This window comes from Phragmites australis, chromosome 21, assembly GCF_958298935.1.
Source record: "Phragmites australis chromosome 21, lpPhrAust1.1, whole genome shotgun sequence".
In the NCBI taxonomy this organism is placed as follows: domain Eukaryota; kingdom Viridiplantae; phylum Streptophyta; class Magnoliopsida; order Poales; family Poaceae; genus Phragmites; species Phragmites australis.
In genome coordinates, this window is record NC_084941.1 from 7,142,860 (window position 1) to 7,169,666 (window position 26,807).

General features: G+C 42.9%; 3 protein-coding genes and 1 pseudogene across 3 annotated transcripts; all 4 read right to left on the reverse strand.

The window, feature by feature from the left end:
• Positions 1-2,189: 2,189 nt before the first annotated feature.
• LOC133903111 (MDIS1-interacting receptor like kinase 2-like) lies at positions 2,190-4,684 on the reverse strand. The gene is made up of 3 exons (XM_062344474.1): positions 3,727-4,684; positions 3,055-3,408; positions 2,190-2,760 (listed from the first exon to the last, which is right to left on the reverse strand). Exons 1-3 carry the CDS (start codon positions 4,659-4,661, stop codon positions 2,190-2,192), a joined length of 1,860 nt encoding a protein of 619 aa, XP_062200458.1. The 5' UTR covers positions 4,662-4,684.
• A 2,965-nt stretch (positions 4,685-7,649) lies between these two features.
• On the reverse strand, positions 7,650-10,264 carry LOC133903113 (probable leucine-rich repeat receptor-like protein kinase At1g35710). The gene has a single exon (XM_062344475.1). The coding sequence runs from the start codon at positions 10,185-10,187 to the stop codon at positions 7,650-7,652; it is 2,538 nt and encodes an 845-aa protein (XP_062200459.1). The 5' UTR covers positions 10,188-10,264.
• Positions 10,265-14,664: 4,400 nt separating this feature from the next.
• On the reverse strand, positions 14,665-17,159 carry LOC133903114 (LRR receptor-like serine/threonine-protein kinase FLS2). Its single transcript, XM_062344476.1, has 2 exons — positions 16,211-17,159; positions 14,665-15,532 (listed from the first exon to the last, which is right to left on the reverse strand). Exons 1-2 carry the CDS (start codon positions 17,134-17,136, stop codon positions 14,665-14,667), a joined length of 1,794 nt encoding a protein of 597 aa, XP_062200460.1. The 5' UTR covers positions 17,137-17,159.
• A 2,588-nt stretch (positions 17,160-19,747) lies between these two features.
• LOC133903115 (uncharacterized) overlaps positions 19,748-26,807 on the reverse strand; it is a 67,786-nt pseudogene continuing 60,726 nt past the window's right edge.

Here is a 26,807-nt window from a genome sequence, read left to right on the forward strand (position 1 = left end):
TGAACTCTTGTATTGATTTATAGAATGTTTACATATTTATACAAGTTGAATGGATATTATGAAAGGATATATCTTTAGTTTGGATCTAATTGAAGATCTTCTGTAATTTTCGAGGAGAAATATTTGTCGACAATTTGCAGTCTTTGATATTGATTGATTCGATGGAATCAATATAGTTTGTGAAAATATTATCCCATTTAACTCTGTGTATTTTCCAAAACAATGAAGTTAGGGTGTTCCCATGACCCAGCGCCTGAATTTGTGTACATATTTGTGCTGGGTATTTGGATGTTGAACATTCATAGGCGTTTGGATAGTGAATATTCATAAGGCATCTATCAACTTGATGTTGATTTGTATTTACTGTTTTGGAGGAGGGATTCCTCTGTTTCCGTGGTAGCTTGGAAGAAGCTTTGTCCTTTGTGACTTGTACTTCTGCCTCTCTTATTTTAATTTGGGAGTTGAGTAGTTTTGTTTGGTGCCTCCACTCTTTCCGGTATATTTTCTAGTCGGACTATAGGATTTAGTGACACCTTTGTTGTCAGTAAATGCATCTTGGCATGTTATTTGCAATATGTTGCAAATACAAGATGTTCTGAATAAGGATTCAAATATCAGATATATGGATATGAGGATTGAATGTGAACGTGTATGACGTTTTCTTATGATTCTTAGCATTCTTTGTGGTATTAATCTCCCCCTAATGTCTGAAGTTATCCTCAAAATGTTATGAGCATACAGGCAACGAATATGTCCTCTGTGAGGGACTTGAGGTATTATATGATTGACGGATAATTATACCTCATATAGATCCCTAATGCACTTTGATGTATGCTGTACGGTGGTGATATCAGTACGTGCAGAACGTAATCGATTCGCAGATGGAAAATACTTGGCTGAGGCTAAATTTCCATATACTAACTGCAACGGTGGGAGCCATATTACTGCAGTTCAATGAATGTGGATTAATGATTGCTGTGTGTAAAGCCGCATGTCACCAACAAGATGTTGGCCAATTACAATTCTTTAGTTAGTCAGGCAAATGATTTGATTCTTTTGATGAGATATTCAGCTAGACCATTATGGATGTGCACATATGGTATTTAATGCAGTAGTGTTCAAAACCAAACAATACTTGCATGCACGTCAAGGAACGACATTATCTATGTGAATGGATTTGATTCTACATCCAGGATTATTTGTTCTAATTTTGATAATTTGAGCAATTAGTTTGGTATAAGTGTGCTGCCTTATGTATAAAGGACACATATGAGACTAATTTTTAAATGCATCAATCAGTATTGTATAGTAACTACATAGTCCATAAAATTGTTGAAATAGATCCACATGTATGTTCTTGAATGCTTTAAGAAATTGGGTGGCATACTATAAATTTTAAGGTAAGGGGGGCTTAAAATTAAATTTCCCGTGACACATGCGGTACACATAAATTTGAAGATTTTGAAAATATTGTGACCAATAGAATTGTTAATAATTTTTCTCATCATTTCTAAGATAAAGTGACCAAGGCAATCGTGCCAAGTCTTGATGTAATCAAGATTGAAAACTAGAGCTCGATCAAACAGAACTTAAATTAAACCTATAGCTCTAGCTATATAATTTTATAGAGCTAGAAATATCCAGATTAAATCTTAAAACTAGAGCTCGATCAAACAGAACTTAAAATAGCCGGGCTTACTTCGAGCTTAGCTTCTTTGTCTGAAGATGTTTAGCTAGAGCACAGAATGAACCACAGCAAAGAAGCACAGGACAACATCTTCACAAGCTGCTCCGAGAACCTATCATTCGTCGTGAACTTCTCCTATCAGTCGTCATGAACTTTTATATATTCGTGAATAACACATGGAAAATTCATAACAATTGTTGTATTCAACAGCGAGGCCGTAATCCCCGTTTGTTGCAAGTTTGACCAGCAGCGCCACTGGGAAGCAGCAGAGGTCCGTGCGGATTTTGATTTCTGGTTCATACAGTAGCTACTTTCACTATAGCAAAATATCATACTCTATTCAGAAACATGGGGCCTTCAAACTGTTTCAACTTTGAAGTTTGAACCGCCATAAGCCAACCACTCCATGCCAATCATGTATTTAGCTTGTCCTCCGGATTACAAACAATCTAGGACAAACGTTAAGAAGGGAGCTTCAGAACCATCAGGCGCACGTTGTCATTCAGGGCCTGGGCCTGGAGCAACGATATGCAGCAATCTTTGCGACCTTCTCTTGCATGTTATCGACGTACTGATAGAGTGCACATCTCCAGGTCTCGTTGCAAAATACGATGCCCCAGGATAGCCAGAATCCAAAGATAAATCCGGCAACCCCAAAGCAATACAACAACAGTGCCTCTCTATCATCATCCTGGCTCATTTCAGTCTGTGATGACGTTGCATCTGCACATTCTTTCAAAGGAAAACCGCATAGCCCTGGGTTGTTGCTGTATGTTGATGGATCAAGTGTCTGCAGCTGCCTACCCGTCGGTATCCTTCCTGACAAACCATTGTGCGAGAGATTCAGAGTTGTTATAGACTTCAAATCTGCAAAGCTTGGAGGAATTTCCCCTTTCAGCTTGTTAGATGAGAGGTCGAGGGATTCTAGCAATGCCAGATTGCCGATGTCTTTGGGAATATCACCCGAAAGATTATTTCTTGACAAGTTCAAGTACTTGAGTCCACGGAGGGTTGTGAGACCCTCAGGAATCATTTGTGAAATGGAATTGCATGACAAGTCAATACCCACAATGAATCTGATTGTCTTGTTGTACACATAATTCCTATTCTTCCAAACTAGCTGAATTTGATCGGAATACGCATTATCGTAATATGTGATTTCCACATGCTCTTGCCCTTGTGTCATGCCAGTAAAGTTTGCAAAATCATCGGGTATGGGACCAGTTAACTTGTTGTCTGACAAATCTAATAGTTGGAGCTGGCGAAATTGTAAAACTTGTTTTGGTATAATTCCATCAAACATGTTCGATGACAATCGAAGAAATCTGAGTTGTGGCAAGCTCTCGGCTATCCAAGAAGGTATTTCACCAGTGAAGTAATTGTTTCCAAGATCTAGAGTGATAAGATGGTCACATTTTTTAATGATAGCAGGAAAACTGCCTTTGAAGTGGTTGTTGGCTAGGTGTAGAGATTGAAGAGTGCTGTTAGATGACCTTGAGAAAGGAACTACACCACTGAGTGAATTGCTAGACAAATCCATAAACACTATAGTTGGTAAGTCCCACAAACAATCTGGGAGATCTCCGTATAAGGCATTATTTGACAGGTCTAGGATCGTTAGAAGGGTAGCATTACAAAGTAACATAGGTATGGTGCCAGTAATGTTGTTAGAAGAAAGGGCAAGTACCTGAATATCGGGAAATGAGAAATTTGATGGAAAAATGGAATGGTCAGAAATAAGAAGGTCGTATGCTGGACCAGTAAAGCTACAACTTGACAAGTCAAGGGATGTGAGATGAGAAAGGTTTCGCATGGTTGGAGGAAGAGGGCCTAACAAATTATTGTAACTCAAATTTAGTGAATAAATTTCGACCAGTTTCCCCAGTTCTGAAGGAATTGTGCCGGTGAGCAGATTATGTCCCAGGTTGAGGTCTGTTAGACTAGTCATATTTCCAAGTGTTGGAGGTATTTCACCGGTGATTTTGTTTTCTTCTAGTTTGAGAATCCGGAGGTTAGGTAGTTTAGGAAGTGTACCAAGCCATTCGCTGAGGTCTCCAAGAATATTGTTTGCTGCAAAATCAAGAACTTCAAGGGACGTGCAGTTCTGAAAGTTCAGGTCATGTAGATGTAGGTTTGCAAACCCATTCCTTCTAGCCAAGAAATTTTGCAATGCTCCTGTGCAAATGGACTGTGGGAAAGTGCCGGAGAAGTTGTTCCCGGAAATGTCGATCCAAACTAGATTGCTCTTGTCCCCGAGCTGCGTGGTGATGTGGCCTTCGAGTTGATTGTTTGACACAGACAAGGATTTAAGTTTTACAAGGTGAGAGAGGGTGCTCGGCAGCTCCCCGTCCAAATGGTTCTGTCCCAAGTCCATGACATGCAGCTCTGTCATGTTCCCAATTGTTGGTGGGATTGAGCCTGTCAGACTGTTCCCGCCGAGAGACAGTTCTTCCAAGCTTGTCAGGTTACCAATCTCGGGAGGGATCGCACCATTAAGCCCCAAACTCTGCAACTGTAGCTCGACGAGCTGCTTCAGCTTTCCGATGTTACGCGGGATCTCCCCCGTTAAATGTGGGTCATACATGATCCGCAACGAAGTCAAGCTCGTCAGGTTGCCGATCCCCTCCGGGATGGAGCCGTACAGGTCATTGGACTCCATATCAAGGACCTCCAGGTGAGGGAAAGCCGAGAAGTCCAGCCCGGCGAGCGTCCCGTTGAGACTCGCTTCGCTAATGAGGAGCTTTATGACGTCGCCGGCGGAGTTGCAGATGACGAACATCCAGTTGCACGGGCTGGTGGAGTTGACCGCCAAGGACCACGAGCTGAGGGACTCGCGGCCGCCGGCCAAGGTCGCCTTCCATTTCAGCAGCGCTTGTGCTTCGCGCCGTCCACCCGTGGCCACCGGCACGACGGCACAAAGTAGGAGAGGGATGCAGGAGAGTAGTAGGAGGCTGTGGTGGTGGAGGTGCTTCATCGTGGGGTGGAGTTGAGGCTCAGGAATGACTCAGGCGGTTGGTGCGAGACCAACGGCGACATGGTGTAGAGTATTTATAGGCTCTACACTCTTTTTCGACAACCCTTTTCCATTACCAAGATAACAGAATAAAAGTGTCTTACAACCAAAACTAAAGACTGATTTTCGACATCAGGTCTTGATTGGTGTACCCTGGCGCGAGGTCAGGTCCAAGTCCAGCCAATTCGTGAGCGACAACCCCATCAGTCCGATCCGACATCGACCGGCCACCGACGTGGAGTGTGCCATGCGCCCGGAGCACGCTGGTTTCATGATTTCATCCGGGCCGGGGCGCGACTCCGCCGCTGCCTCAGAATTTCAGATTGCTTGGTGTCTAATAATTCAAAATCTTGTAATGTGAATTCTGCAGGGGCGGAGCCACCAATATATGGCATGCTATGGCAAGCACATAGCTAGATTTTGCCTTCAGACTTGAGAGTTCAGAGGCCAGATTGGTGCGTCCAGACTTCAGAGGCCTTGGTGGCTTGGTGCATTCAGAGATTCAGAGTTCATACTCCAGACTCCAGGTTGTGTTCAGACTTCAGACTTAAGAGGGCAAGTAGCAAACTGTGTTCAGACTTGAAGCCTCTAACCGTTTAAGGTTTAACGTGTAGGTGTGTAGCCAGATAGCTGGCCCATTTGCCCAACTGGCAAGACCAGAAGACCGCAGTACCTAATTATTGAGAGCAGAGAGGGATTGAGAGATTGAGCTTAGAGTATAGAGTAAAAATGAACTCTTGTATTGATTTATAGAATGTTTACACATTTATACAAGTTGAATGGATATTATGAAAGGATATATTTTTAGTCTGGATCCAATTGAAGATCTTCTGTAATTTTTGAGGAGAAATATTTATCGACAATTTGCAGTCTTTGTTATTGATTGATTCGATGGAATCAATATAGTTTGTGGAAATATTATCCCATTTAACTCCGTATATTTCCCAAAATAATAAAGTTAGGGTGTTCCCATGACCCAGCGCCTGAATTTGTGTACACATTTGTGCTGAGTATTTGGATGTTGAACATTCATAGGCGTTTGGATAGTGAATATCCATAAGGTATCTATCAACTTGATGTTGATTTGCATTTACTGTTTCGGAGAAGGGATTCCTCTGTTTCCGCGGTAGCTTGGAAGAAGCTTTGTCCTTTGTGACTTGTACTTCTCCTCCTCTTATTTTGATTTGGGAGTTGAGTAGTTTTGTTTGGTGCCTCCACTCTTTCCGGTATATTTCCTAGTCGGACTATAGGATTTGGTGACATCTTTGTTGTCAGTAAATACATCTTGGCAGGTTATTTGCAATATGTTGCAAATACAAGATGTTCTGAATAAGGATTCAGATATCAGGTTCGTGGATATGAAGATTGAATGTGAACGTGTATGGCGTTTTCTTATGATTCTTGGCATTCTTTGTGGTATTAATCTCCCCCTAATATCTGAAATTGTCCTCAAAATGTTATGAGCATACAGGCAACGAATATGTCCTCTGTGAGGGACTTGAGGTATTATATGATTGACGGATAATTATACCTCATATAGATCCCCAATGCCCTTTGATGTATGCTGTACGGTGGTGATATCGGTACGTGCAGAACGTAATCGATTCGCAGATGAGAAATACTTGGCTGAGGCCAAATTTCCATATACTAACTGCAACGGAGGGAGCCGTATTACTGCAGTTCGATGAATGTGGATTAATGATTGCTGTGTGTAAAGCCGCATGTCACCAACAAGATGTTAGCCAATTACAATTCTTTGGTTAGTCAGGCAAATGATTTGATTCTCTTGATGAGATATTCAGCTAGACCATTGTGGATGTGCACATATGGTACTTAATGCAGTAGTGTCCAAAACCAAACAATAATTGCATGCACGTCAAGGAACGACATTATCTATGTGAATGGATTTGATTCTGCGTCCAGGATTATTTGCTCTAATTTTGATAGTTTGAGCAATTAGTTTGGTATAAATGTGGTGCCTTATATATAAAGGACACATATGAGACTAATTTTTAAATGCATCAATCAGTATTGTATAGTAACTATATGGTCTATAAAATTGTTAAAATAGATCCATATGTATGTTCTTGAATGCATTCAAGAAATTGGGTGGCATACTATAAATTTTAAGGTAAGGGGGGCTTAAAATTAAATTTCCCGTGACACATGCGGTACACATAAATTTGAAGATTTTGAAAATATTGTGACCAATAGAATTGTTAATAATTTTTTTCATCATTTCTAAGGTAAAGTGACCAAGGCAATCGTCAAGTCTTGATGTAATCAAAATTGAAAACTAAAGCTCGATCAAACAGAACTTAAATTATACCTATAGCTCTAGCTATATAATTTTATAGAGCTAGAAATATCCAGATTAAATTTTAAAATTAGAGCTCGATCAAACAGAACTTAAAATAGCCGGGCCTACTTCGAGCTTAGCTTCTTTGTCTGAAGATGTTTAGCTAGAGCACAGAATGAACCACAGCAAAGAAGCACAGGACAACATCTTCACAAGCTGCTCCGAGAGCCTATCAGTCGTCATGAACTTCTCCTATCAGTCGTCATGAACTTTTCTATATTCGTGCATAACACATGGAAAATTCATAACAATTGTTGTATTCAACAACGAGGCCGTAATCCCCGTTTGTTGCAAGTTTGACCAGCAGCGCCACTGGGAAGCAGCAGAGGTGCGTGCGGATTTTGATTTCTGGTTCATACAGTAGCTACTTTCACTATAGCAAAATATCATACTCTATTGAGAAACATGGGGCCTTCAAACTGTTTCAACTTTGAAGTTTGAACAGCCATAAGCCAACCACTCCATGACAATCATGTATTTAGCTTGTCCTCCGGATTACAATCAATCTAGGACAAACGTTAAGAAGGGAGCTAAGGCATTGGATTATGCCAAACACATTTGCTTCAGAACCATCAGGCGCACGTCGTCATTCAGGGCCTGGCCCTGGAGCAACGATATGCAGTAATCTTTGCGACCTTCTCTTGCATGTTATCGACGTACTGATAGAGTGCATATCTCCAGGTCTCGTTGCAAAATACGATGCCCCAGGATTGCCAGAACCCAAAGATAAATCCGGCAACCCCAAAGCAATACAACCACAGTGCCTCTCTATCATCATCCTGGCTCATTTCAGTCTGTGATGACGTTGCACCTGCACATTCTTTCAAAGGAAAACCGCATAGCCCTGGGTTGTTGCTGTATATTGATGGATCAACAAGTGTCTGCAGCTGACTACCAGTCGGTATCCTTCCTGACAAGCCATTGTTCGAGAGGTTCAGTGTTGTTATAGACTTCAAATCTGCAAAGCTAGGAGGAATTTCCCCTTCCAGCTGGTTAGATGACAGGTCGAGGGATTCTAGCAATGCTAGATTGCCGATGTCTTCGGGAATATCACCCGAAAGATTATTTCTTGACAAGTTCAAGTACTTGAGTCCATGGAGGGTCGTGAGCCCCTCAGGAATTCCTTGTGAAAGGGAATTGCGCGACAAGTCAATACCCGTAACAAAGGCAATTGTCTTGCTGTACACATAATTCTCATTCTTCCAAACTAGTTGAATTTGCTCGGAATACACACCATAGTATACGATTGCCCCATGTTCTTGCTTTATCATGCCAGTAAAGCTTGCAAAATCAACGGGTATGGGACCAGTGAGCTTGTTGTTTGACAAATCTAATAGTTGGAGCAGGCGAAATTGTAAAATTTGTTTTGGTATAGTTCCATCAAACATGTTTGATGACAATCGAAGAAATCTGAGTTGTGGCATGCTCTCGGCTATCCAAGAAGGTATTTCACCAGTGAAGTTATTGTTTCCAAGATCTAGAGTGATAAGCTTGTCACATTTTTTAATGATCGCAGGAAAACTGCCTTTGAAATGGTTGTTGGCTAGGTGTAGAGATTGAAGAGTGATGTTAGATGACCTCGAGAATGGAACTACACCACTGAATGAATTACTAGACAAATCCATAAACTGTAAAGGTGGCAACTCCCACAAACAATCTGGGAGATCTCCGTATAAGGCATTATTTGACAGATCTAGGATCCTTAGATAGTTAGCATTACAAAGTAACATAGGTATGGTTCCAGTAATATAGTTAGAGGAAAGGGAAAGTACCTCAATATCTGGAAATGAGATATTTGATGAAAAAATGGAATGATCAGTAATAAAAAGGTTGTATGCTGGACCAGTAAGGCTACAACTTGACAAATCCAGCAATCTGAGAGAAGAAAGGTTTCGCATGGTTGGAGGAAGGGGGCCTAACAAATGATTGTAACTCAAATTTAGTGCGATAATTTTATCCAGTTTCCCCAGTTCCGGAGGAATTGTGCCGGTGAGTAGATTATGTCCCAGGTAGAGGTATGTTAGGTTAGTCATATTTCCAAGTGTTGGAGGTATTTTACCGGTGATTTTGTTTTGATCTAGTTCGAGATACAGGAGGTTAAGTTGTTTAGGAAGTGTACCAAGCCATTCGCTGAGGTCTCCAAGAATATTGTTTGCTGCAAATCCAACAAGCTGCAGGGACGTGCAGTTCTGAAAGTTCAGGTCATGTAGATGTAGGTTTGCAAACCCATTGCTGCTAACCCGGAATGTATTCAGTGCTCCTGTGCAAATGGACTGTGGTAAAGTCCCCGAGAAGTTGTTCCTGGAAATGTCGAGGTCAACTAGATTGCTCTGGTTCCCGAGCTGCGTGGTGATGTGGCCTTCGAGTTGATTGTTTGATACATACAAGGTTATAAGGTGTACAAGATGAGTGAGGGTCCCCGGCAGCTCCCCTTCCAAATGGTTCTGCTCCAAGTCCATGAACTTCAGCTCTGTCATGTTGCCAATCTCTAGTGGGATGCTCCCTGTCAAATTGTTGAAACTCAGATAAAGCCTCTTGAGCTTCTCGAGCCTCCCAATTGTTGGTGGGATTGAGCCCGTCAGACTGTTATCGAAGAGAGACAGATTTTCCAAGCTTGTCAGGTTACCAATCTCGGCAGGGATCGCACCATTAAGCCCCGATTTTAACAACTCTATCACGACGAGCTGCTTCAGCTTTCCGATGTTACGCGGGATCGGCCCCGTTAAATGTTCGTCAAATATACACAAAGAAGCTAAGCTCGTCAGGTTGCCGATCTCCTCCGGGATGGAGCCGTACAGGTCATTGAACTCCAGATCAAGGCTCTCCAGGTGAGGGAAAGCCGAGAAGTCCAGTCCGGCAAGCGTCCCGTTGAGACTTGCCCTGGTGATGTTGAGGTTTATGACGTCGCCGGCAGGGTTGCAGCCGACGAACCTCCAGTTGCACGGGCTGGTGGAGTTGACCGCCAAGGACCACGAGCTGAGGGACTCGCGGCCGCCGGCCAAGGTCGCCTTCCATTTCAGCAGCGCTTGTGCCTCGTGCCGTCCACCCGTGGCTACCGGCACGACGGCACAAAGTAGGAGAGGGATGCAGGAGAGTAGTAGGAGGCGGTGGTGGTGGAGGTGCTTCATCGTGGGGTGGAGTTGAGGCTCAGGAATGACTCAGCCGGGTGGTGCGAGACCAACGGCGACATGGTGTAGAGTATTTATAGGCTCTACACTCTTTTTCGACAACCCTTTTCCATTACCAAGATAACAGAATAAAAGTATCTTACAACCAAAACTAAAGACTGATTTTCGACATCAGGTCTTGATTGGTGTACCCTGGCGCGAGGTCAGGTCCAAGTCCAGCCAATTCGTGAGCGACAACCCCATCAGTCCGATCCGACATCGACCGGCCACCGACGTGGAGTGTGCCATGCGCCCGGAGCACGCTGGTTTCATGATTTCATCCGGGCCGGGGCGCGACTCCGCCGCTGCCTCAGAATTTCAGATTGCTTGGTGTCTAATAATTCAAAATCTTGTAATGTGAATTCTGCAGGGGCGGAGCCACCAATATATGGCATGCTATGGCAAGCACATAGCTAGATTTTGCCTTCAGACTTAGAGAGTTCAGAGGCCAGATTGGTGCGTCCAAACTTCAGAGGCCTTGGTGGCTTGGTGCATTCAGAGATTCAGAGTTCAGACTACAGACTCCAGGCTGTGTTCAGACTTCAGACTTAAAGAGGGCAAGTAGCAAACTGTGTTCAGACTTGAAGCCTCTAACCGTTTAAGGTTTAACGTGTAGGTGTGTAGCCAGATGGCTGGCCCATTTGCCCAACTGGCAAGACCAGAAGACCGCAGTACCTAATTATTGAGAGCAGAGAGGGATTGAGAGATTGAGCTTAGAGTATAGAGTAAAAATGAACTCTTGTATTGATTTATAGAATGTTTATATATTTATACAAGTTGAATGGATATTATGAAAGGATATATCTTTAGTCTGGATCTAATTGAAGATCTTCTGCAATTTTCGAGGAGAAATATTTGTCGACAATTTGCAGTCTTTGATATTGATTGATTCGATGAAATCAATATAGTTTGTGGAAATATTATCCCATTTAACTCCGTATATTTCCCAAAACAATAAAGTTAGGGTGCTTTCATGACCCAGCGTCTGAATTTGTGTACACATTTGTGTTGGGTATTTGGATGTTGAACATTCATAGGTGTTTGGATAGTGAATATCCATAAGGTATCTATCAACTTGATGTTGATTTGCATTTACTGTTTTGGAGGGATTTCTCTGTTTCCGCGGTAGCTTGGAAGAAGCTTTGTCCTTTATGACTTGTACTTCTCCCCCCTCTTATTTTGATTTGGGAGTTGAGTAGTTTTGTTTGGTGCCTCCACTCTTTCCGGTATATTTCCTAGTCAGACTATAAGATTTGGTGACATCTTTGTTGTCAGTAAATGCATCTTGGCAGGTTATTTGTAATATGTTGCAAATACAAGATGTTCTGAATAAGTATTCAGATATCAGGTACGTGGATATGAGGATTGAATGTGAACGTGTATGACATTTTCTTATGATTCTTCATTCTTTGTGGTATTAATCTCCCTCTAATGTCTGAAATTGTCCTCAAAATGTTATGAGCATACATGCAACAAATATGTCCTCTGTGAGGGACTTGAGGTATTATATGATTAACGGATAATTATACCTCATATAGATCCCTAATGCCCTTTGATGTATGCTGTACGGTGGTGATATCGGTACGTGCAGAATGTAATCGATTTGCAGATGAGAAATACTTGGCTGAGGCCAAATTTCCATATACTAACTGCAACGGAGGGAGTCGTATTACTGCAGTTCGATGAATGTGGATTAATGATTGCTGTGTGTAAAGCCGCATGTCACCAACAAGATGTTGGCCAATTACAATTCTTTGGTTAGTCAGGCAAATGATTTGATTCTCTTGATGAGATATTCAGCTAGACCATTGTGGATGTGCACATATGATACTTAATGCAGTAGTGTCCAAAAACCAAACAATAATTGCATGCACGTCAAGGAACGACATTATCTATGTGAATGGATTTGATCATTTGATTCTGCGTCCATGTCGGAGGGTTAACTCCAGTCGCAGGGATCCCGAGAGACCCCTTTTTAGAGATTCGACCGGGGGGATGATCCTGAATACGTTCGTCGGAGAAATAAATGGGAATGAATGCAACGGTCGGTGGGGGGGGGGGTGTTGATCTAGTGCAGGAAGAAGTAAATGCACCGGAATTTAGACAGGTTCGGGCCGCACGGGGGCGTAATACCCTACTCCTGTATGGATGCTATAACTGTTCTGAGGAAGTACCTCAAGGATGTTGCTGGTTACAAGAATGTTGGTCTATCTAAGAACTTGAGGCTTCTTGTTCTTCGGCTGGGACTGGGCTCAGCCTTCCTCACAGTGTTCCTCTTGCGCGGTGTTCTTGTCTATCCGTTGCCTCTAACCGTCTTCTTTAGCTCTGCCCTTTTCACTTGGTCTCTGTTTTGCTATTCTTCGTCTCTTATTTTTTTCCGTTTGTGCCGCCGGCTGCTTTAAGTACTCGCCGGCCGCGACATGCCCCGAATGGAAGGAGGGGGCTCGAGTTCTGAGACGCCATAAATGGAAAGGGCGTCATCATTTCCTCTAGGCGAAGTGACCGGGGGTGAAAAATGTGTCGCACGCCCGGTCATCCGTCACCATAAATGCCCTGGCAACGGGCGCCGTGGAGAGGGCTCACCGAGCAGCCGCAGAGCAACCCGGCGTGCCCGCCCTGTCTTGTTCCCCTGCCACAACAACGCGGCAGACGGAACACCTTGGTCCTTACGATGTTATCCCGAGACAAACCGGATGGCACGGGACGGGACCTGTGCAATTAATAACCCCACGCCTCTCTGCCAAAACATGGCAGGAACTGACGCTGAGCGCGGCTGGAGCAGTTGTAGACAACAGGCCACGCAGCTCATTAAATGCGGCCTTGGGCCTTTGACTGGTTGATACCTCATCGGTGGGCCCCTCGGGGGCCTTTCTGGGTCGTCGGGTACTGAGTGCTCCAGGGTACTGTTCACATCCCCGAGCACTCTCTCCCGAGAATGCCTTTCCTTATCTTCGGGGTGCCGAGTGCTCGGAGGTACTGTTCCCCTCCCCGAGCATTCTTGTACGGACCCTTGGGGAACCGAGTGCTCGGGGACCGCCGCATGCAGCCCCGAGCACTCTCTCCCGAACACTCTTGTACGGATCCTCGGGGAACCGAGTGCTCGGGGGCTGCCGCACGCAGCCCCGAGCACTCTCTCCCGGAACTTAGCTCTCCTGATCGTCGGGGGACTAGGGTGCTCGGGGGTGACCGTACACCTCCCCGAGCACTTTCTTCCCGGTACTTGGATTTCGTGGATCATCGGGGAACTGGGGTACTCGGGGGCCACCGACTGTAGCCCCGAGCACCTTCTCCCGTGACTTGACCTTTTCTCATCCTACAGGAGAGACCTCGCGGGATGGCGCTATGTGGCGGATGGCTGGCCTGGCCTCGGGATTCAGGGACCCCCGGTTCCTGATACACCGACAGTCTAGGATTATTTGCTCTAATTTTGATAATTTGAGTAATTAGTTTGGTATAAGTGTGGTGCCTTATGTATAAAGGACACATATGAGACTAATTTTTAAATACACCAATCAGTATTGTATAGTAACTACATGGTCCATAAAATTGTTGGAATAGATCCACATGTATGTTCTTGAATGCATTCAAGAAATTGGGTGGCATACTATAAATTTTAAGGTAAGGGGGGCTTAAAATTAAATTTTCCGTGACACATGCGGTACACATAAATCTGAAGATTTTGAAAATATTATCACCAATAGAATTGTTAATAATTTTTCTCATCATTTCTAAGGTAAAGTGACCAAGACAATTGTGCCAAATCTTGATGTAATCAAGATTGAAAACTAGAGCTTGATCAAACCGAACTTAAATTATACCTATAGCTCTAGCTATATAATTTTATAGAGCTAAAAATATCCAGATTAAATCTTAAAACTAGAGCTCGATCAAACAGAACTTAAAATAGCCGGGCCTACTTCGAGCTTAGCTTCTTTGTCTGAAGATGTTTAGCTAGATCACAGAATGAACCACAGCAAAGAAGCACAGGACAACATCTTCACAAGCTGCTCCGAGAACCTATCAGTCGTCATGAACTTCTCCTATCAGTCGTCATGAACTTTTCTATATTCGTGCATAACACATGGAAAATTCATAACAATTGTTGTATTCAACAACGAGGCCGTAATCCCCGTTTGTTGCAAGTTTGACCAGCAGCGCCACTGGGAAGCAGCAGAGGTCCGTGCGGATTTTGATTTCTGGTTCATACAGTAGCTACTTTCACTATAGCAAAATATCATACTCTATTCAGAAACATGGGGCCTTCAAACTGTTTCAACTTTGAAGTTTGAACCGCCATAAGCCAACCACTCCATGCCAATCATGTATTTAGCTTGTCCTCCGGATTACAAACAATCTAGGACAAACGTTAAGAAGGGAGCTTAGGCATTGGATTATGCCAAACACATTTGCTTCAGAACCATCAGGCGCACGTCGTCATTCAGGGCCTGGGCCTGGAGCAACGATATGCAGCAATCTTTGCGACCTTCTCTTGCATGCTATCGACGTACTGATAGAGTGCACATCTCCAGGTCTCGTTGCAAAATACGATGCCCCAGGATAGCCAGAATCCAAAGATAAATCCGGCAACCCCAAAGCAATACAACAACAGTGCCTCTCTATCATCATCCTGGCTCATTTCAGTCTGTGATGACGTTGCATCTGCACATTCTTTCAAAGGAAAACCGCATAGCCCTGGGTTGTTGCTGTATGTTGATGGATCAAGTGTCTGCAGCTGTCTACCCGTCGGTATCCTTCCTGACAAACCATTGTGCGAGAGATTCAGAGTTGTTATAGACTTCAAATCTGCAAAGCTTGGAGGAATTTCCCCTTTCAGCTTGTTAGATGAGAGGTCGAGGGATTCTAGCAATGCCAGATTGCCGATGTCTTTGGGAATATCACCCGAAAGATTATTTCTTGACAAGTTCAAGTACTTGAGTCCACGGAGGGTTGTGAGACTCTCAGGAATCATTTGTGAAATGGAATTGCATGACAAGTCAATACCCACAATGAATCTGATTGTCTTGTTGTACACATAATTCCTATTCTTCCAAACTAGCTGAATTTGATCGGAATACGCATTATCGTAATATGTGATTTCCACATGCTCTTGCCCTTGTGTCATGCCAGTAAAGTTTGCAAAATCAACGGGTATGGGACCAGTGAGCTTGTTGTTTGACAAATCTAATAGTTGGAGCTGGCGAAATTGTAAAACTTGTTTTGGTATAGTTCCATCAAACATGTTCGATGAGAATCGAAGAAATCTGAGTTGTGGCAAGCTCTCGGCTATCCAAGAAGGTATTTCACCAGTGAAGTAATTGTTTCCAAGATCTAGAGTGATAAGATGGTCACATTTTTTAATGATAGCAGGAAAACTGCCTTTGAAGTGGTTGTTGGCTAGGTGTAGAGATTGAAGAGTGCTGTTAGATGACCTTGAGAAAGGAACTACACCACTGAGTGAATTGCTAGACAAATCCATAAACACTATAGTTGGTAAGTCCCACAAACAATCTGGGAGATCTCCGTATAAGGCATTATTTGACAGGTCTAGGATCGTTAGAAGGGTAGCATTACAAAGTAACATAGGTATGGTGCCAGTAATGTTGTTAGAAGAAAGGGCAAGTACCTGAATATCGGGAAATGAGAAATTTGATGGAAAAATGGAATGGTCAGAAATAAGAAGGTCGTATGCTGGACCAGTAAAGCTACAACTTGACAAGTCAAGGGATGTGAGATGAGAAAGGTTTCGCATGGTTGGAGGAAGAGGGCCTAACAAATTATTGTAACTCAAATTTAGTGAATAAATTTCGACCAGTTTCCCCAGTTCTGAAGGAATTGTGCCGGTGAGCAGATTATGTCCCAGGTTGAGGTCTGTTAGGCTAGTCATATTTCCAAGTGTTGGAGGTATTTCACCGGTGATTTTGTTTTCTTCTAGTTTGAGAATCCGGAGGTTAGGTAGTTTAGGAAGTGTACCAAGCCATTCGCTGAGGTCTCCAAGAATATTGTTTGCTGCAAAATCAAGAACTTCAAGGGACGTGCAGTTCTGAAAGTTCAGGTCATGTAGATGTAGGTTTGCAAACCCATTCCTTCTAGCCAAGAAATTTTGCAATGCTCCTGTGCAAATGGACTGTGGGAAAGTGCCGGAGAAGTTGTTCCCGGAAATGTCGATCCAAACTAGATTGCTCTTGTCCCCGAGCTGCGTGGTGATGTGGCCTTCGAGTTGATTGTTTGACACAGACAAGGATTTAAGTTTTACAAGGTGAGAGAGGGTGCTCGGCAGCTCCCCGTCCAAATGGTTCTGTCCCAAGTCCATGACATGCAGCTCTGTCATGTTCCCAATTGTTGGTGGGATTGAGCCTGTCAGACTGTTCCCGCCGAGAGACAGTTCTTCCAAGCTTGTCAGGTTACCAATCTCGGGAGGGATCGCACCATTAAGCCCCAAACTCTGCAACTGTAGCTCGACGAGCTGCTTCAGCTTTCCGATGTTACGCGGGATCTCCCCCGTTAAATGTGGGTCATACATGATCCGCAACGAAGTCAAGCTCGTCAGGTTGCCGATCCCCTCCGGGATGGAGCCGTACAGGTCATTGGACTCCATATCAAGGACCTCCAGGTGAGGGAAAGCCGAGAAGTCCAGCCCGGCGAGCGTCCCGTTGAGACTCGCTTCGCTAATGAGGAGCTTTATGACGTCGCCGGCGGAGTTGCAGATGACGAACATCCAGTTGCACGGGCTGGTGGAGTTGACCGCCAAGGACCACGAGCTGAGGGACTCGCGGCCGCCGGCCAAGGTCGCCTTCCATTTCAGCAGCGCTTGTGCTTCGCGCCGTCCACCCGTGGCCACCGGCACGACGGCACAAAGTAGGAGAGGGATGCAGGAGAGTAGTAGGAGGCTGTGGTGGTGGAGGTGCTTCATCGTGGGGTGGAGTTGAGGCTCAGGAATGACTCAGGCGGTTGGTGCGAGACCAACGGCGACATGGTGTAGAGTATTTATAGGCTCTACACTCTTTTTCGACAACCCTTTTCCATTACCAAGATAACAGAATAAAAGTGTCTTACAACCAAAACTAAAGACTGATTTTCGACATCAGGTCTTGATTGGTGTACCCTGGCGCGAGGTCAGGTCCAAGTCCAGCCAATTCGTGAGCGACAACCCCATCAGTCCGATCCGACATCGACCGGCCACCGACGTGGAGTGTGCCATGCGCCCGGAGCACGCTGGTTTCATGATTTCATCCGGGCCGGGGCGCGACTCCGCCGCTGCCTCAGAATTTCAGATTGCTTGGTGTCTAATAATTCAAAATCTTGTAATGTGAATTCTGCAGGGGCGGAGCCACCAATATATGGCATGCTATGGCAAGCACATAGCTAGATTTTGCCTTCAGACTTAGAGAGTTCAGAGGCCAGATTGGTGCGTCCAAACTTCAGAGGCCTTGGTGGCTTGGTGCATTCAGAAATTCAGAGTTCAGACTACAGACTCCAGGCTGTGTTCAGACTTAGAGGGCAAGTAGCAAACTGTGTTCAGACTTGAAGCCAAGGTTTAACGTGTAGGTGTGTAGCCAGATAGCTGGCCCATTAGCCCAACTGGCAAGACCAGAAGACCGCAGTACCTAATAACCTGAACTTTTGTAACGTGAATTCTGCGTTATGCCCTGTATATGCTTTCCTATTGTAAAACTTCAGTTTTTCATTATGGCTACTTCAGGCGTATAACCACTATGGTAGCGATCTGGAGATGGTTTGTGATGTGTTTTGTGCTAGGCTTTACTCAAATGTCATACAATGCAAAAGGCGAGGCAAGATGACGACGTTCTACACCAAAGATGTTAGAAAAGTGAACATTCATCTATCATCAGTCAATTCGTTTGTGAACCAATTCCCATTGGTTTATAGTGAGAAGGTGAAAACAGCTAGCATTTATGTAAGGGACTCAACCAAGGTTTAGCTTACCGTTTTTGGAAAAAAGAAATCGGTCCCCCACCCCCAGTGCGCCCGATATGGTGAATTTCAGAAAGTTTTCAGATGAAATCTCTCAAATCAAATTTCAAATTTGAAGTTCTGAGAAAGAATAAATAAGCTAATGTTCCATAACTAAGTCGTAGCAAGTTTACTAGCCTAGCTGTGGTGTTTTTTCCTTCGCACATGGGGTTGAGGATTCGATTCCTATCCTCCTCCGTTTGGATAGCCAACGTAGATTTATTTAACTACTGAAAATTCATAAAAATCAAATAGTTCTGAAATATTTTGGCCAGTTTTTGGCGACAATGTGATCCCTGGACTTAGCAAATATATCAGATTACACCCTTCTACTTTTTTTGGTGGTTCCCTAACTCCGAGCAAAATTAGAGAAGGGATTGATATGCTTTTGGGGAGGGGGGGGGGGGGTATCTTCATTTCTCTACCCCAAAGCAAACCATAGAGTTGATTCATGTATAATCAGTTTCCCTACAATAGCTTGTTTGATTTTTTTTAAAGTATTTTAGTTGTTTTTCATTACTATCTGGTTATGCATTGTAAGTTCACAAAAGATAAATGTGGAATGAGGGATTCAACCTTTTTACATTACTTGGGCCCTTTTTTAATATGGGTTTTTGGATTCAAATCCTTTAGAAGTAAATCCTAAAAATTCTTGAAGTAAACCCTTTCATCTAAAGGCCTCCTTTGGATTGTAGGATTTTCATAGGAATTTTAGAGGATTTCAATTCTTAGGAATTTTTCCTATCAGGATTGTTTGGAACAAAGGAATGGGCTTGTCAAATTCCTACGAAAAATCCCATGGAATGGCTTCTTTCAAGGAGTTTTGGAGGAATTGTAACATGAAGTCCAACCTCATGTAAAATTTTCTCTGTGTCTATCTCTCTCGTCTGATTTCTGTGTTTTCAGAATCCTGTGCTCCATCCAAACGGTCATTCCTGTAGTTCTCTTGTGTGTTTTTTTTTAAAAAAATTCTATAGGATTGAAGGTGCTAAGGCATTCCAATCCTACATTTTTCCTATTCCTGTGTTTTCAGAACCCTGCACTCTAACGAGGTCCTAAATGCCCCCGTATGGGTTAACTTTTGAATTGTTGGTGCTTGCTATATGAGTCTACACTCCTTTGTTATGTAGGAACCAAGGTCCTACAACAGTTAATTTTGCTGTGTTTATCATTTCGGATTGGCACTGCTGGGTATACTTTTATTATTGAAAGGAAGGTCCTACAACAGTCAAAAAACGAATTTTAAAATAATTTTGAAATTCTGATTGTCATCGTAAGCTTCTCCAGCATTAGCCATTGTGGAAGGGGGCGGAGTTGTCATCGATCAGAGCATTTGTCATGATCCTCGAGCTTCGACCAGAGCCCACCTTAACGAGGCGAACACATCGATCAGAGCAACAGGAGCATGTGAAGGTGTCATATAACGAAAAATGATAAATTTCCCCACTCACTCACTCTCTCTCTCTCTCTCCCCCTCTCCCCTCTCTCTCTCCCTCTCTCTCCCTCTCTCTCCCTCCCTCCCTCCCTCTCTCTCTCTCTCTCTCTCTCTCTCTCTCTCTCTCTCTCTCTCTCTCTCTCTCTCTCTCTGAGTCGCCAAATTGAAGTTGTGATATACGGATACAGCATTACTAGAGCTTACCATTCTGGTAATGGTGGTGACACGCGAAGAGGTTTAGATGTGCTCAACGTACCTTGATCATGGAAATAACGGTGGCGAGAGTTACATCCAACTTTCCATATATAAACCGACAAAATGTAGTTAGTTCTATTTCTTCGGCTCTGGCTCACGAATAAGTTCTTTTACTTTAAATAATAGAGATAGCTCGTGCCTCTGCATCATGGGATGCTCCCGAGAAAGTAGCAGTAAGAAACAGCATAGCCCAAGATCTGATCACTATGAGCAAGCAGGGTTGCTGGCCTAACACTCAGAGGATGAGTTGTTGGCTCCAGGACTACTGTTATTAGTCCCTGTTCTCATATGGTTCAGACTTCCCTTCAGAGGATGAGTTGGTGGCTCCAGGACTACACCTTCTCTACTTAGTTGAAGGCTTTATTGGGATGCTGACATTACATATAGAATGGTTACAAGGTTTCGGTCCAATCTGTAGACAATTCTTGTGTATCCACCAAAATAAACAAACTACTTTATTATTATTCCAGTACTATCAAATACAGTCCAACAATCAAGTGTCTATTGTTGACCCTGTAAAACTAGCAAGGGTGGAACCAGACTGTAACGTGGCTTTTAGCGGTCAATGCAATCATTCAGACTAGGAAAAGGCATGCTCGATCCTTTACCAAGCCCAAAAAAGTACGGCAAGGCAATACATTGTGCTACACGGTGGTTCCATGTAGCTACCAACATCTTTTCCCCGTCACCAACCATCTCAACTTATCTTGCGGGTCGGCCTTGAGATCATATGTTCAGATTTCGGCAGATGTGAAAAGGCCTAATTGTGTGCTTAGATGGGCCAGGTAGATGATAATCTTATTGCATAGACGTATAATTACTATTCGAATTAAATCGATAGCTCTGCCGACTCATTCAAGGATTATCTTTGTACTGAAAATTTAATTGGTGGTATTAATGGTATGGATGGAACAATTCTGACTGGTATTATATTGGTAGCAAGCAGGTAAGCACCATGAGCTTACCAGGAACAGGGTGGCAGGTGAAAGTGAAACACAGGAAGAAAACACAAACCTGTTCGGAGTAAGGCAGATATTTCCCATCAAACATGATCACCACACGATCTTTTCCATCAGCGCATTGAACCTTGTGAACTGAGCAGTAGAAATCTATGGCCAACATGCTGCAATAAGAAGCAATGGAAATATCGTAATATAAAGTCATTTTTGTAGAGATAATAATACAATTTTGGCATTGGATAGAGTATTCAATGGAGTTTCATGGACAGGATTCCAGCCATATAATTGCGAACTGCACACACTCAAGTGTTTACTAATTCAAATTCTCTGCGGAGAGTGATTTTCTGAGGTAAGTGATTCTGTGGCTAAAAGTGATTATCTAGAATAAACTATATGAAGGAAGTGATTCTGTGCGGGAAGTGAATCAGAGGAAGCTATTTTTTTCAGCTCCTCAGCTTCTAGTTTATTTTAGATAATCACTTCCACATATTCCACTCAAGGAGCTAAAAGCTGAAAGCTGTTGTTTGGCAAAGCTCCCCCTGATTCCAGCTGAAAAGCTGAGAGTTCTGCCAAACAGGCCCCTAACAAATGTCTCCTACAGGAAAACACATCAACCACAAAAGAAATTCGAAGATGAAGCCAGGTGGTGGTGTTTCAAAAAGGATTTTTATATCCACACTTAAGCTTAACGAATGGATTTACTAACTATATCTCACAATTGTTCATGCCAATTACCAGGAACAGGCATTTATGCAAAAATGAAGCATAGATGAATTTCTTAGATGCCATCACCAAACTCCTCATTGACGATTTCCTTGATGCTCTCTCCAAAATGCATAACACTTTTAATAAGAATGCTATTCTAATATTTTGTAAATCCTGATAAATTAGAAGAAAGAAATAATATGACATAAACTATAGAAGTTATCTTGAAACTATAAAAGCTACATTGTACAACTTTAGCAGGCTGTTGACAAGAATATTCAAGACTTCAACTTGAAGAATTTGGATTTTAAACCAAGGATGGAGGCATTGATCTTGAGACTCGGAGCTATCTAGCATGTGAATTGTGGGCTGCAGACATTCTTGTACAGTAATTTCTAACTTATATGGAGAACGTTTTAAGAAGACATCTAGTGCAAAAGTTTTAAACAGACTGCATTTCTTGTCAAACATAGTGCATTTTGGCAACTTACCTTCTGGCGGTCTGGCCTCTCTCGTGTCTTGAATCTTTATTTACCACTATACCAAAAATATGGATAAACCGGCGCATCAGACCACACTAATGCGTTAACATTCAGTCTTCTGAAATTTCAAAAGCCTGTTTACACAGAGGAAAGCTGTATCCAAATCCTTAAGATTTAGTTCAAACATAAAACTAAATCGCAATAATTCCTCGAGCAACCATCCCTTTCTAACTAAACCCTAAGCGTTTGGAGTCGCAGATTACACAACAAAGATTTCGCTTCGCTCGCTTGACGACTCATATCCACATCAAATTCGAGAAGTGCTTCTATGATTTCCCTAAAGATAACATTTCTTGTTTCCCAAAGTATCCCCACTTCGCACAAAGTTGAAACAAAACAAATGGTTGATCTTAAACAGTGATTATTCCACTAATTAGATGTTAGGGAGGGTAATTATGTCACTTGAAAAAGGACAATTCTAGATCTGCACGCGCACAGGTCCATCTCCACGGCATTCTTCTTGCTCTGTTACCTAACAGATCTAGCAAGCATGCTAACATCGACATGAACAAAATATTACGGAGGCAGCATCGTCGTATACAGGGTTAAGGCGAGACTTGAGGGGCAGGAGGGAAGAGGACGGGGGACGGGGCACCTGTATATGGCGGGCTCGTGGACGATGTCGGGGCGGTAGGACCAGAACGGCGGCGCCATCATGAGGTCGACGAGCTCGTCGGTGAGCGCCGGGAGCGCGGCCCTCAGCGCGGGCGCCGCGTCGGGCTTGAGCTGTGCCAGGCGCCGCAGCAGCTGCGCGATGTAGACGTTGGTGAGCCCCGTCTCGGCGGCGACGTCCGAGAAGCTCTTCCCGGACTTCCGCCTTCGCCGCCATCAGCCGTCGCACCCACCACCGCAGCCCACGCGCCGCTCTCCGCCATGCCCGCTCGCTCCGCTCCGCCGGCCCGCGCGGAGGTGCTCCTCGGCCCGGTGAAGTGGTGGCGCGGTAGGTGGGTGGGTGTGGGGGAGGCGAGGCACGGCACGGGCGTGAAGCGCATTGCTTTGCGACTGCTCGCCGCGCGGCGAGTGGTGGCCAAGAATTCTATTCGAACTATCACTAAATCCGATTTTAGCTCCTGAACTCTAAAACCGTATATTTTACGCTTTAAATTTTTACCACCGTTTACTTTTCATTCTTTGCGATTTTATAGGCTGTTTTTATAGAGCAAAATTCAAAATTAGATAATATACGCGATCGTATTTACCGAAATAAACAACATATCATCGTATTTACAATTTTAGCATCCGTATTCGATATCTTATTTACTGAAAACTGACTTTCGGTACACTGTACGGCAAAAACATACGAACCTGGCCATATTTGGTACATAATGTGCCGAATACGGTATATGAGGTGCTGAATATGAGCTACAAGCTAGGTACCGAATACACCTCATTTTTGGCATATGAGGCATCGAATATGGGCTATAGTGACATATTTTGTACCTCATATGCCAAATATAGCTAGATTCGTGTTTTTTCGGCGTATGTGTACCGAAAGTTAGTTTTTGGTAAATAAGGTGCTGAATACGGATGTTAAAATTATAAAACGACAATATGTTATCTATTTCGATAAATACGGTTGTGTATGTTATCTAATTTTGGATTTTAGTCTTTTTTGGCGTGGCGACAGTTTCACACATGTGATAGACCTGTTAGAAAAAATAAAGAAAGAAATAAAAAAATAAGGGGAAATAGGAAAAACATATTTGTTTGAAAAAAATCAGAAATAATAGAAGATTTCAAAAATAATAAAATAGTAAAAACAAAAAAAATGAAAAAATAGAAAAAAATCAAGAAAAGTGGAGGAAAATGGAAATGAAGAAAATCAGGAAAAGGAGTTAGGATGGAACCAACTGAGTGAGTCTATTGCTAACTGACAGTACAGTGTAATATGTCACTAGACCACATGCAAACATATTCTACATACTCTTTAAATTTTTATTTTTTCTAATATGTATATCTGTATTATTTAATATTATACATACCGATATCTGCAAGTTGTACGTATATTTGTCTCCTCCTTCATCAAATTGATTGCCTTATAATAACCTTCGTCTAAACCTGGTATCCATGAAACCTCTTAATCCCTAACCTCCTGATCTCGAAACCCGAACTCTAAGTGAATTTTTGTATTAATTGTAACAATGGCTAAATTTAGTTACTCGGCAGTTAGACTTTCGTGACATTTGAAAGACCAAAAATTGATTTTTTTTTTCTAATTTTTTATTTTCCTTGATTTTTCTAGTTTTTCTTATTTTTTTTCTATTTTTCGAATTGTTTTCATTTTCCTAATTTTGTTTTCATTTTTTCCTGACTGATCTGCCATATGTGTGAAATCGTCATCACATCATTGAAAACAGGCTATAAAACTAGAAAAATGGTGAAAAGTAAAAGGTTTTGGAAGTTTGAAATATAAAAATCCAATTTTAAAGTTTGAGAGTTAAAATCGAACTTGGGTGATAGTTCTAGGGCTAAAAATGGACTTCTTCCGATCAAGTGGGGTTGCTTTGCCACGAGTTTTTTTATTTTTATATTTTTTCGATTAAAAATTTAAATAAATAGATTTCTCATGAAAAAATTACAAAACTAGGCGTCTGCAGCCCTCTGAGAGGGCGATTAGGCCTGCTTACCGCCCCTGGTAGGGCGGATGGCCTAACCGCCCCTCAGAGGGCGGCAAGGGGGTGCCCGCTCGAGCCGAGGCCTTACCACCCCATGAGAGGGCGGGTACGGCTCCTTGCCGCCCTCTCAGGGGGCGGTAAGGTGGCTGCCCGCCTCCACCCCCTTGCTCTCTCCTCTATAAAAAGCCCAAAAATGAGGTAAAATTCATATTTTAATCCGAAAGAAAGAAAAAAAACTCTGAAGAGGGAGGAGAGGAGAAGAGAGGAGAGGAAGAGAGCACGGTGAAGCCCTGCTGCATTTGATCTGCGGATTTGAAGATCACTTTTTAATAAGTTCTTCTATACTTTTATTGTTGTTAATTAGTATAGTAGTAGTATATGATATAGGTTTTAGACATGTATGACCTAGGGTTTAGAAAATGCTGTGTTTAGTAGAAAATTATCAATTTTACTTACGACATGGTAGGATAGCAGTGAAATACCGAATATTATTTGTAGTATGTTAGTTTTGAATATGTAGATTGTATAGAGTAATAATTATAGGGTAGTATTGTGTGATATAGGAGCTAGCACTGTATGATAATAGTATGACCTAGGATGTAGCGTTTAGAAAATGGTAGTATACTGTGAATATTAATTCCGACATGGTAGGATAGCTATTAAATGTAGATTTTATAGAGTAATATTTGTAGGTAAGTTTGGGTAGGGGTATTATTGAAAAACCTATTGTTATGTATGAATCGGTGTCGGTAAATTTTTTATCTCCGATACTGAGAAATAGTCGGTCTTAACATTGGTTATATTTGCGGATGTTTCCAGGGATGGCAGATAAATTAATTTTTTAGATATATTATGTTGATGGTGAAATTAGGTATGGTCCTAACGGTGTAGATCTGTCTGGATTTCGTCATGTCATGAAGGGTCTTAGTAAAGCTAATGAGAGAACCATTGCGGGTGTGTGCAAGTGGCTCATGCGGTTTTTCCAACTGGATCCGCAGCAACATGAGCTTAAGCTGAAAGTTGTCCTCAGCCGTGCTAGTCATGGATACTTTGGCGAGCTTGTTCCGATCGAAGCCACATAAACTTGGAGGTAGTATATAGATATATCTTGTGAACATGGCTTGCCTCTAATTTTGTTAGCTGAGGCGTACCTGAAAGATCAAACGGAGGTGAACTCTGCGGAAGCAGTAACGGGACCAAGTGAGGCAGTGGAAGATGAATCAGATCTGGTTAATGTCGCGACCAGGGCAGATGTTGGAGATATTCCTGAGATGCAACCGATGGGTGTAGCCGATGAAGGGGAGCATATCCCTAGCATCATTGAAGAGAAGGAGTTGGAGGATCAAGAGTTGGAGGAAGGCCTTGCCGATGGGATTCATCTGACGAGGAGGGTAATGCTCCAGTGCCTGCAAAATGGAGAGATCTTGAATTTTTAAAGCTGGTGGTTAGCAAGGCTGATCGGACACCGTGACAATACCATGAGAACGAGGTATCTCAGGGTGCTATGTACCCTACAAAGGAGGCAATTATTGATGCAGTTAAATTCTGGTCGCTGTCTCTTCGGAGGCAGTTCAAGGTTGTTAAATCCAGTAAAAAGGAGTATGATGTGAAGTGTTTGGTGCCTCAATGTCCTTGGCGGGTGCACGCATTCAAAGAGAAATGGGTAGACTACTAGCAATGCTCAATAGTCAAGGAACATAATTGTCACATTGAGGAAATAGAGTTCGCCCACCGGAACCTGTCATCTGCCTTTATTGCTAATGTTATATACGAGGAGATTGTAGACAACATAAGGTATGAGCCACGATCAATAATCCGTGCTATTGAGCAAAGGTTCCAGTACACAATAAACTATGCGAAGGCATGGAGGACGAAACAGAAGGCTATTGAGATAAGGTTTGGAACATATGAAGATTCATATCACAATCTACCTCGTCAATTAGTCATAATTTGTGGAAGGAACCCAGGCAGCTACTATGATATCAAGCATTACCCCTTAACTGATGCGGAGTACAGCGAGAAACGAGTATTGCAGCATGCTTTCTTTGCATTCGCTGCAACCATCAAAGCATTTCGGTATTGTCGACCCATCATATGTC

Coding starts and splice junctions, on each gene's coding strand:
- LOC133903114 (XM_062344476.1), bottom strand. CDS start 17,136: ATGAAGCACCTCCACCACCACAGCCTCCTACTACTCTCCTGCATCCCT. Junction 15,533..16,210: donor AACAATATTCTTGGAGACCT/CAGCGAATGGCT, acceptor CAATTACTTCAC/TGGTGAAATACCTTCTTGGA.
- LOC133903113 (XM_062344475.1), bottom strand. CDS start 10,187: ATGAAGCACCTCCACCACCACCGCCTCCTACTACTCTCCTGCATCCCT.
- LOC133903111 (XM_062344474.1), bottom strand. CDS start 4,661: ATGAAGCACCTCCACCACCACAGCCTCCTACTACTCTCCTGCATCCCT. Junction 3,409..3,726: donor CTTGGAGACCTCAGCGAATG/GCTTGGTACACT, acceptor TGACCATTCCAT/TTTTCCATCAAATTTCTCAT. Junction 2,761..3,054: donor GGAAACAATTACTTCACTGG/TGAAATACCTTC, acceptor GACAATCAGATT/CATTGTGGGTATTGACTTGT.